We start from the raw sequence: 11,629 nt of genomic DNA, 5'->3' as shown, positions 1-11,629 counted from the left end.
TACTCCTGAGGTGCTGAACTGTTGCACCCTCGACAACCACTGTGATTATTATTATTTGACCCTGCTGGTCATCTTTGAACATCTTGGCCATGTTCTGTTATAATCTCCACCTGGCACAGCCAGAAGAGGACCCCTCATAGCCTGGTTCCTCTCTAGGTTTCTTCCTAGGTTCTGGCCTTTCTAGGGAGTTTTTCCATAGGCACCGTGCTTCTAGTCCTGCATTGCTTGCTGTTTGGGGTTTTAGGCTGAGTTTCTGTACAGCACTTTGAGATATCAGCTGATGTAAGAAGGGCTTTATAAATACATTTGATTTGATTGTGGAATGTCTGTGTAGATTTTGTATACAAACATGATGTTGTGGGTCATTTTGACCCGGAGGCTTTCATCTGTCTAGATATTTGCACAGGCCCAAAATAAACAAGTGTCTTTGATGTTTGTTTTTTATTTACTGGTTCTGGTTGCACTTTTATCATTACCTTTGGGAGAAAGGAAGCTTTCCCAAACTTCTCCTTCTCAGTGTGAGAACAGCAGATCTCTGACAGACATTCAAAAATGAGCTCCAGAAAATGCTTGTTTGTGAGAAAGGAAATATTTTTTACAAAAAGTTATTAAATATGGAGTTTTTGAAATCAAATGTTCTTGTATTTCTTATTTCTGAAAGGTCTGACAAGACAAAATAAAGTATTGGCTGTTTTTATGTGATTCTTTGACTCTTCTTGAGTGTGTTTAAACTCTGCGGGTCAATCTGACCCATACCACAATGGACATTATTTTTTTCCAGCAAACCACAAGGGTTTTTCAGTTTAATCAAGACTCAAACATCTTTCTCTGTTTAGGCCTAATCAAAACTGTTATTAGTAGCCTACTATATTTGTGGTTCATGACACGGCATTCCTCCATGACCGTGAGAATGTAGGCCTACTGTTTTGAAATTCACAAGTTTGAATGTAATTTCTTTACTTACATGGTTAGCAATGTGTTGTTGATTAGACCTCCCAGGTCCGAAAAACACAGATTTTCGTAAATGTTTGCCTCTGAGATGGTTCCATAGTTTTATGTTGGAATTTGAATTAGGCTTATGTTAGTAAAATTAAGAAGTCAGTTGTTTGTTCAAAACGTGTATTCTACTCTGTCTTCAAGAATGGCCTACATGTAATTGTAGTCTCACGTGACCATCCTTCCAAATTACGTCTTGCTACTGTAGACCTTGTCTTGTTTTGCACACTTTGTACAAAATAATAAAATGCAGGACTACAAGATATTTCTTAACGTAGCTCTTTGTTAGCTAGCTATAACTGGCATGTTCACGTCTCGCCAACCAGGATCAAACGGACCATGACCTAACCATTTGGGTGGTCTTAACCAATCATAGCACAGTATGATATGGCGGTAAAATGCATCCCATTACAATTCAGTATGTTTACACATATGAATATTACAGACCTAATACAAATAATTACATCTAAATTCTAGAGTGAGATTAATCTAATTTGTATTACACAATGTCTGTGTTTTACAGTGTTGTAAATGTAACTCATGACATGGTCTGAGGTTGTACATTCTCGGTGGGTGATTATCAAATTATAACTTTCATAGACAGGCTACAGGCTAAATTGCAAAAAATTATACTAATAATAAACATACGTTTTTTAGAATGAAAAATATATACACAGTCAAATTTAGACAATTTGGATCCACATAAAAAGCTTTATTTTCACAAAGGACCAGTTATTCAACCAGGGTACAATGCCACTGTATATTCTTGGCACACAAATGGTTAAGTGTGTGATATATTGCACTATGGAATAGATCACCAAGTCTGCTGAAGCTAGGCTAAATTATGCAATGCTGCTTAACATGCTAACTGTGCTTATTGCTGTTAGCATTTAGCCGAAAATACATCAGGACTGCCATTTCAGATAGTTGTCATGAACCATTATATTTTGCATTTTGGGAAGTGCACATTGAGGCATTGGAGGGGAATGTTTCCTCGTGTACAGTTTTCTAAAATGGTGTGAATGCCATTCTTGCTAGGTGAGAGAGGAGAGAAAGTTAGCTGTCACTTCCACACAAGGCCAGTAGGATCTTCTCATAGTCGCCATTGGTGTCATTCTAAGGGTGTAAGAGACAAGAGGTTGTATCACAACTGGCCGGGATTGAGAGTCCCATAGGGCGGCGCACAATTGGCCCAGCATTGTCTGGGTTTGCCCGGTGTATGCCGTCATTGTAAATAATCATTTGTTCTTAATTAACTGACTTGCCTAGTTAAATAAAGGTTGAATAAATTATGTAAAAATAAAATAAGAGTTACTCTACAAAATATAAACATTTTATTTTGACAATTATTTTTCAGATGCCATATTTTCCCATTTCACACATGGTCAGTCTTCTGTCCTATCTCAGATTGGACCCAGAAATATGAATACTTCGTACAATCTGATGCATGTCCTTAAAACTCTGGACCCCGATTAAGCCTAGTCCTGGATTTAAACTCATTGTCAATGGAGGATCTGTTGAAATAGCTTTTTAGTTTAGTACTATGCTTAATCTGGGTCGGGGAAACAGTTCCTTGTTTTTTATTTATTTTTATTTCTACTTTGAGATGTTTGCTCACCAGAATGTCCTGGTAGAGGGTTTTCCCAAACGTCTTCTTGTACTCCTGTTTGATCCGGGCCATGTCCACTTCAGAACGGCTCACCATGACACGGGTCAGAATCTTGGTCCTGGTTCCTTTATCCTGGGGTATGGCACAGGCACACAAACTGAAGATTTATAACCAGATGGTGCAAAGTCCTTAGCTTGAACCGAGATATATTTGTGCTTTCTTGTACAGTATTTGCATGTTCTTCTGTAGATTGTCAAATCTTAAAACAGGGACGTTTTCTTTAGGTAGAAAATGTACTGTAACAGGTACCTGGATTTGTCTGATATACAACACTTATTTTCATTTTTAAAACATTTTCTGTTGCATACTCTAATGAACACGACCCAGGGCAAACTCTTATCTGGCACATAATACATACTGTATGTTTAACAGTAAACAGACCTTCATGGCCAAGTTGAGTCTCTCAGCAAAGAAAGCAGGCTTGCTTCCAGCACATTTCACTGAAAGACATATCAAAACCAGTCAGATGACATCATAGAGCAGCATAGACAAGAGGCAGCATTCCCCAAAGCTGTCGCAAGGGTATTGGAATGGCCATGAGGTGACCAGTGCATTGCAGGAGTTGTAGTATAGTGAATTTGCCTTGGATAATGTGCCATCCCATCTATTTAAAAAGTTATTATTATTTTAGTCTTGAGAGATAAATGTTAATTTCCTCACAGCATGACCTTTTTCTGCATGAGGAAAATGAAGAACATAGTGTAATGTTATAGGACTGATGACCAGTGAAGAGAAGAGTGTGATACAGCAGAAGACATGGATTGAGGGTGATGCACAGATTATATAAAAGACATTGGAACATTACTAGGCCTGGTCCTGGCAGTGACATCTCACCTACGGCAGTCAGACAGTTCTCAATGTCTCCCTTCAGTTCCAGGTCGATAGCCTTTGTCACATCCACCTTACTGTACTTGAAGTACTTCTCAAACGCTGAGAGAGAGAGAGAGAGAGAGAGAGAGAGAGTTACTTGAAATGTTCAAACAGTATCAAATAATGTGGTTGCACGTGCAGTGTACGAAAAAGGGAAAACACACGCACATCTAGATTGTAGTAGTATTCATCAGTGTCTAAGTGATGACAAAAATAAAGAACCCTACAGATAGGGCTACAATGTAATTAACAGGTGTTGAGAAATAAGTGTGTGTGTGTGTGTGTGTGTGTGTGTGTGTGTGTGTGTGTGTGTGTGTGTAATTAAATAATTATAATAATTTGGTGGGTGCTTATATTTTTTCTATTGCTCAAATAAAGAGATTTTAGCTAAAACTTGTTAAATAATCAAAAAGGTATGGGTCAAAAAAAATTGACAAACTCTTAAAGATTATTTTACGATGAATAGATTAGATAAGTTTATTAGTCACATGCACAGGGTCACAGATGTAATCGTAGTGTACAGTGAAATTCTTGAGCGTACGTAAATGTTCTTTGGGGGGGGTGGGGTAGAATATTCATAGGGGAGCTACAAAGGTGCAGGAGGGGGAGCAGGTAGCTGCCTAGTGACTATTCAGCAGCCTGATGGTCTGGGGGTAGAAGCTATTGGTCGGTCCGACAGTTTTTGTCATAATACTCCTATACTGCCCGCGTCTGAGTAATGGAAGCAGGGAGAACAGGCTGTGGCTTGCTTGTCTGAGGTCCTTGATGATTTTCTTGGCCTTCCTGCAACACCTGGTGTTGTAGGTCTCCTGTATGGCAGTCAATAAGCACCCAATTGTATGTTCGGCTGAGCGTACCACCCTCTGTAGAACCTTGCAGTCAGTGGCGGTGGAGTTACCATACCCTGCCATGATGCAGCCTGACCGTATGCTCCCGATGGTGCTCCTGTAAGAGACTGTGAGGGCCCTCGGGCAAATGCCTAATATATTCTGCCTCCTGAGATTGAAGAGTCGCTGCTGTGCCTTTTTCACCTCGATGTCCATGTGAATATGACCATGTGAATATGACCATTTCAGCTCATTGGAGATGTGTATACTGTAATCAGTTACTTTGTTTTGCTGATGTTGGGGGAGAGGATGTTTACCTGGCACCATACCGTCAGGGTGCCTACATCCTAGGCTGTCTCGTTGTTGTTGGTAATCAGGCCTGCTACTGTCATGCCGTCTGCGAACTTGGTGATGCAGTTGGAACGGTGTGAGGCCACGCAGTCGTGGCTATACATGAAGTACAGGTGGGGACTGAGGACAAACCCTTGAGGGGCCCCTCGTGTTGCGGATCAGTGGGGTGGAGGTAATGTTGCCTATCTTCACCACCTGGGGCGGCCTGTCAGGAAGTCCAGGAACCAGTTGAATAAGGAGTTCAGTCTCAGGGTTTTGAGCTTTGTGATGAACTTAGAGTGCACTATGGTATTGAAGGCCCAGCTGTAACTGATGAACAGCAGCCTCAGATATGCATTTATTTTGTTTATGTGTTTGAGGGCAGTGTGCAGTGTGCAGTGCAATGACGATTGCATTGCCTGTGGATCTGTCAGGGCGGTAGACGAATTGGAGAGGGTCAAGTGTGTCAGCAGGGAGGAGGTGATGGGGTCTTTGTGCAAAAGCAGTTGTTTAAAAAAAAAAAAAACTGCTACACTGGAAGTGTAATTTTTGGTCAGGGTGAGCCACTTTATCCTATTGCTCTACAGCAGGGTTTCCCAAACTCGGTCCCAGGGCCTCCCTCAGGACTGAGTGTGGGAAACCCTGTTCTACGGTGTGAGCCCACACAATAACCTGGAGTCCTCTGATGAGAAGGACATAGGCTACTAATTGTGTTTGTTGACAAATTATCAGACAAGGCAAGTCAATCAAAGAAACAGTGTGTCCTTGACTTAAACACATTTGCATTAAAACATTTTTTTAACAAAATCAAAAGTGCCTCATCTAATTGAAAAGTGCTGGGGAAAATGACTGCTCGCCACACGTTTGCCGGCCCTGCTCTCACCATTACCAATAATGGGAGGTTAGCATTTTTTGGGGGTATGATATTTATCCCTCTAACTTTCTCACTCATCATTGTTCACAATTAATTAATGATTATCTATAATCACAGTAGCATCCACATTAATATACTGGTCAGTATATAGATCATATTTGCTACTGCAGATTTTTGGAAAGCTATGGACAACTGCAAAAGTGTTGCTACAACTCTCAACAACATTTCTGCCCTCAATTGAGCAGGTGCTATTTATCGACAAAGTTCAGTGGGGGAAAGTTTGAGTAGCGAGACTAGTTTCTGGAAGACAATGCCAATGCTGACTTACCAGTGTTTACATATGAATACTTAAATAGGTGTGGCTAAGGCTTAAAAGGGTGTGAACGATGCTGAATGGGCATAAACAAAGAGGAGCACTCTAGCAAGGGCATTTCTACTACTTGTCTCCTAAGTGGTTTTACAAGTTTAGCAGCATAATTTTCCATGTTTTGTCAAACTACAGTGTATGATATACCAGAAGCTGAGTCTGTACTTTTATTTAGCTCACATAGAGCTGTGCTGTCACATATTCACCTTGGCGGAGCTGAGGAGCACTTCTGGTGGTCAGAATGTCTATGAAGACAGAGCAGTCCGTTCCCTTCTTCTTCTCTCCAGCCTCATACAGGGCCTATGGATTAATAGAGTAGGCACAGGCATCACACACACAGGGATTAAATTACACATTGACTCTCGGTGCCAGTGTCAAACGTTGATTTCTTAAAAAATTCTGACACACACAAATACACACTCTCCTCCATACCTTGGCATCACTTTCAGCAAGTTCCTGGTTCACGATGATGTCCTCATTCCTAGTAGCCTACAGTATGTGGGGGAGAGAGTGGGGGCAGTGAGGTTGATTGTGCCATACTTTTCATCTGAGGTTAAAGAAACTATAAATAAACACACACACCTTGCAGAGCGAGAGCAGAGCATTTCTGAAGTCTCCGCCTGTGTCAGACTTGATGTCATTCTGCAGCTCGTTTTTGTATTCTAGCAAGAAAAAGCCATGATTATTGTCTTGTTGTAACTATCATATCACGTACAGGATGTCTACATATACACATTCACATATTACACACCTTCCTGATAGGCTTTCTTTATCTCTTTGATCTCTTTATTGGTCCTGGAGGCCAGAATCTCAATCAGAGTATCCTCATCTGTGCCCAATCCCTGAGAGAAATAGGTGAGAGGGTCAAAGGGTCAACAAGGACAAAAGGGTCACATCAGTCATAAAGCTGAGACAAAAGGATTGGATTGGATGATTGGATGACAGAAACACATAAAGAGCTGGGCCATGTTCATTAAACCCTAAATGGAACAGAACAGACTGAAGCATGGCACTACCTGCACCTACAGGTCTACCACTATGCCAGACACCTCCCAGCTAGCACATAACGTTGTGAACACTATGTTTCTTAGAGATTGGTGAGACCGTGGTTGTCCCATGGTTATTCTGCTTACAACCTTCCCATGACTTTCTGGGAATGGTGCTAGATAGTTGTTTGGCATTGAAACATTCTCAGCACATTTTAAGAAACTTCACTAAAATTATAATTCCATTGATAGAGATCAAAAGGTCAAAGGTTCAAATCTCACTGACTGTGCCAAAATAAAAAATTAATGTGTTTGCATTATTAATGCTTAGGCAAATGAATTTCCATGTGTCCCGTCGGTGCTTGGAGTTCTAAACATTCCCAGAACTTCCCTGCAACCTAAAAATATACGTACCCAGAACAAGACACATTTTCACTTCCGTTCTCAGAACGTTTAAAACAACATTCACAGAACCTCCCTGCAACCATTTTACCAGTCAGGGAACTTATGGCTTCGTTCCCAGAACCAATGGGAAACCAAAAACGTATGTTCCCACAACTTCCAAGGAACCAAATGTGCTAGCTGGGCTCACACACACTGCACATGCACAGACTTGTGTATTGTTAAACCAAAAGTATAGTAGGTACTCATCACCACTTTTCTTACTGTCTCCTCACATATTAAAACAGCTCCACCCATTGTATAAAGAATACAGACAGTCCCACACATTTTAAAAGTCCCACCGTTATTACACAACACTATAATAAAGCAGAATGAGTCACTATGGGTAGGGTGTTAGGAAGTGGGTGGGTCTGACTAAACAGCAGAACAAGAATACAGGATGAAGGTAATCATTACTCTATAATTATTTGTATTATATCTGTTACCGTCTCTAGGCCACCCGAACGGAGGGAAAGATACACATTTGTTTGTATTCTAAGTAGTATTGTATATTCTTAGTAGTAGTGAGTGACTGAGTGAGTGACTGAGGGAATGTGTACCTTCATGGCCAGTCTGAGCTGTTGGGCGTCATATTGGGCTGGCGTTTTGAGCAGTGCCAGAACCACATCCTCCAGCTCTCCATTTAGGGCCGACTTCAGGGCAGTCTCCAGAGGCTGCAGATAGAGGGTTGATACACACTTCCACAGTCATACACAAGTGTGTGTTTTAGCTTTCCAGGTGCGCAAGGTTTCTGGATTATACACGTTTTGCATCATTCCATTGATCCTGAAGTGCGAATTCCACCCATGTGCCGCCACCCGCACATGCTAAACCAAACGCACCTAGTGGGTGTCCCGTCTTACCTTGCCACTAGCCTTTTGGTAGCTAGCTTTGATCTGCTGTCTCTGGGCGTTGCTCCTCTTCACCAGCACATCAATGATGGTGTTCTCATCTACACCTACGTCACAGAGACAAGATGGAATGACTTGTTCAATAAGAAACGTTGTTGCATACTCTAATCCATGAGCCCTTATCAATTTCTTTATGAACGTTATGTGTCTGTGTGGCCCCGGGCTTACGGTTAGGCAGCTCTGACTACTCCCCAGCAAGAGACAATGAAAACACTACCCGGAAATGTACACACGGTCACATTCCCTCCGAATATCCTTCTCTGCTTACACACGGAGTGAGTTCTATTCACCTAAGCTTCTCTGCTCTGAAACACATTCAAACATTATTTGTGTGTGTGTGTGTGTGTGTGTGTGACAACCTCACCTTTGGCCTTGATGGCCTTATCCAAGATGCCTGCATCCCCATCGGCACTGAAATGTGGGTAGGGAGTCACAGTGCCCTGATTGAGTAAGGTCTGAGACAGAGAACAATTTCACTTAGCTGCCATGCAGTGAATCAATGGATACCTTCACAAAATGTAGAGAATAATTCAGAAGCAAAGGGAGAAACATTCCATACAAGGAATAGGGATAGAGTGGGAAAGAGAAGGAATTTTGCAGTTTGTTTCTCAGACTCTCTTTGACCCTCTCTGTTGCTATCCTCAACATCTGTCTATTTTTCTCTCACTCTTCCTCTGTCCTCCGCCCCCCCCCCCCCCCCCCCCTAATCTTTATCCGGCTACAAAAAGTACCCAATTGTCAAAATGACTCAAGTAAAAGTTAAGGTCATCCAGTAAAATACTACTTGAGTAAAAGTCTAAACGTTTTTGGTTTTTAAATATACTTAATTATCACAAGTAAATGTAATTGCTAAAATATAATTAAGAATCAAAAGTAAAACAAAAAGTTTAAATAATTTAAAATTCCTTATATTAAGAAAACCAGACTGCATGGCTTTCTTGTTTTTTTTACATTTATGTTTAGTAAGTCGACCAGATCAGAGGCAGTAGCGATGACCAGGGATGTTCTCTTGATAAGTACACAAATTTGACAATTTTTCTGTCCTGCTAAGCATTCAAAATGTAACGAGCATTTTTGGTTGCTAGGGAAAATGTATGGAGTAAAAAATATATTATTTTCTTTAGGAATGTAGTGGAGTAAAAGTAAAAGTTGCCAAAAATCTATAAAGTAAGATACCCAAAAAACCTACATAAATACTGAAAGAGTACTTTAACGTTTTTTTTTGTTTTTTTTACAATAGTACTTTACATCACTGGCTACAAGTGTACAAACACAGCCTGGTAAGTTGTTCCACATTCCACAAGAAAGAAAAAAAATTGAGGTTTTCCCTCAAGTAAGTGGAACAGAACCCTACCGACTCATCTGCCATGCCCAGATAGATGGTCTGCTGCAAGAAGGACATGGTGGCAAACGTCTGCAGAGAGAAACAGGGGGATTCAGTAATAACCACAGTACAGTATTAATAATATCCTCTATATTGACATCAAAGTCTATTGAATTTCTAAAATAATTATAGTTGAAAAGCTCATTCTTTGATGCCAGAATATGCTACAGTACCAGTACCAGACCATGCATATATTTCATCAAACTGTATTTCATGGACTCATCCCCAACACAAAAGTAAACAATGTCTCTGCCTATGATAGGCTGCCGCTTATATCGGCTAATCATCATTCCATAGAATACAATTATATGCCTACAACAACTGGATAGAAATGTTTATTTATGATGGTGCACATATTCATTATTTGTCACTGCACCATCGATTTCACAATGTTGGCAAAAAATCTGGTGGTGACCACGCCTAACTGGAATCATGTAGATAGAACTCACTCAAAACTTGAACCTTTTCCTCACTTTTCCTCAGTTAGTTCACAGTGCTTTTCAAGACATAACAGGATCTGAGGCATATGGATCCGTTATAGAAAATAATGAATCAAAAATAATTCTGAAATATCACAACTACGCCTCAGCCACACTGGCTATCTGATATGAGCGACGTGAGTTCCCTAGGGGAACGTTACACTGCATTTAGAATGTATTCATACAGCTGTGAAGTTAGTTTCCCATCTAAACATGGTTTCAAAGTCCCTAAAAAGGAGAGAAGTGAACAAATGATTGTTACCTAGAATTGGAAGTCGAGATGCTCAATTTCCTGGAGAAGGTCTATTGAATAAAAAAAAGGGATATCTTACCAGCTAGACAAAGGTAGGGACTGTGAAACTTCTCAGACAGATTGCATGGGCCTTGGGAAGATGCACTCATATATTTATATACATGAAAAACCCCACCTAGGAGTGGTGCAGCCCACACTCGACGCTATTATTGGACAGGCATTGCTGGTTGCGAGACTGTGTAAAACTTTCCATACAACCCAGTAAAGTTGTCAGTAAATGAATAGCAGCCAGCAGTAGAAGAAAACTGATAGATATAACACAATTTGGTGACATGAAAACAGATGTGGAATGTTTAGTAAGGTTCCCTATTGAGATGATGTTAACATTTAATGTATTTAATGTAGACACTATAAATTGAAGTAAAATGGGAGTTCTTAGGCTATGGAAGTTGTGCCTCGATATGGGGGGCGCAATTACCGGTAGGCCAAAAGGGGTTCCCTTAAATGGGATTAGCTAGATTCATTATTGGATTTTTAAGTTAATTAGCCATTGAGTCTTGAAGGATATAACCTATAAATATAACCTATAAATGAGCTGCGTTACCCATGAGAGCCCAAAATATAAACTAGTTTTACTACATTGGTGGTAAACAATGTAATTGTAAACAAACACTGTAGAGCTTCAAAACAAGGTTAAAACTATCACTTATAATATAATCCTTCTTTGCAGCTGGTGGTAAAGGGTGTGGTTTACTAGCTACCTCTTGCGGTTGTCAAGGCCACAAGACCGTCTGCGACCTGACACTAACTGTAAGCTACCTGTCCAACTTGTTTGAACATTCCAATGGGGATCTTTGGACAAGTTACTCAGAAAGATTACACTACAACCTCTCCAAAGCTACTCTTACAGATACTTTTGAAAAACTAAATGATTACTGAATTACTTGAGTTACTTTTAAATTCAGAAAAATGTTCCTTTTTCAATTCAGCTTTGAAAAAAGGTGCATGTTTAAGTTTGTTCCACCTGAACGAGTCTGATCACAAGTCAGATGACCCACCAAATGCATTTGATGGATCCTTTTTGTCTTCTCTTAAGGGATAACGAATCCAAAATTAACTGAAAGTTATCCAATTGCGCTACTACATTTGGGTAATCAAAATGTTACGTCACTGATTTAACTTTTGGACAGGTAGCTAGTAACTGTAACGGACTATATTTAGAAAGTAACCTACACAACCCTT

At 40.3% G+C, this 11,629-nt stretch overlaps 1 protein-coding gene across 2 annotated transcripts; it reads right to left on the bottom strand.

Moving 5' to 3' along the window:
• Nucleotides 1-1,687: 1,687 nt before the first annotated feature.
• On the bottom strand, nt 1,688-10,580 carry LOC110525403 (annexin A1). Of its 2 annotated transcripts, none has more exons than XM_021605474.2 (13): nt 10,467-10,580; nt 9,626-9,685; nt 8,636-8,726; nt 8,224-8,318; nt 7,921-8,034; nt 6,685-6,775; nt 6,516-6,595; nt 6,366-6,422; nt 6,140-6,233; nt 3,500-3,595; nt 3,047-3,105; nt 2,615-2,737; nt 1,688-2,112 (listed from the first exon to the last, which is right to left on the bottom strand). In XM_021605474.2, exons 2-13 carry the CDS (start codon nt 9,671-9,673, stop codon nt 2,053-2,055), a joined length of 1,008 nt encoding a protein of 335 aa, XP_021461149.2. In that variant the 5' UTR covers nt 9,674-9,685; nt 10,467-10,580; the 3' UTR covers nt 1,688-2,052. The 2 variants fall into 2 exon arrangements, with proteins under 2 accessions (XP_021461149.2, XP_021461147.2); XM_021605472.2 differs by having other exon boundaries at nt 10,397-10,540.
• Nucleotides 10,581-11,629: the final 1,049 nt, after the last annotated feature.

Source organism: Oncorhynchus mykiss, chromosome 6 (genome assembly GCF_013265735.2).
Source record: "Oncorhynchus mykiss isolate Arlee chromosome 6, USDA_OmykA_1.1, whole genome shotgun sequence".
Lineage (NCBI taxonomy): Eukaryota > Metazoa > Chordata > Actinopteri > Salmoniformes > Salmonidae > Oncorhynchus > Oncorhynchus mykiss.
This window is presented reverse-complemented; position numbering and strand designations above follow the sequence as displayed.

Coding starts and splice junctions, on each gene's coding strand:
- LOC110525403 (XM_021605474.2), bottom strand. CDS start 9,673: ATGTCCTTCTTGCAGCAGACCATCTATCTGGGCATGGCAGATGAGTCG. Junction 6,776..7,920: donor AGCTCAGACTGGCCATGAAG/GTACACATTCCC, acceptor TATTTCTCTCAG/GGATTGGGCACAGATGAGGA. Junction 2,738..3,046: donor GACTCAACTTGGCCATGAAG/GTCTGTTTACTG, acceptor GCCATACCCCAG/GATAAAGGAACCAGGACCAA.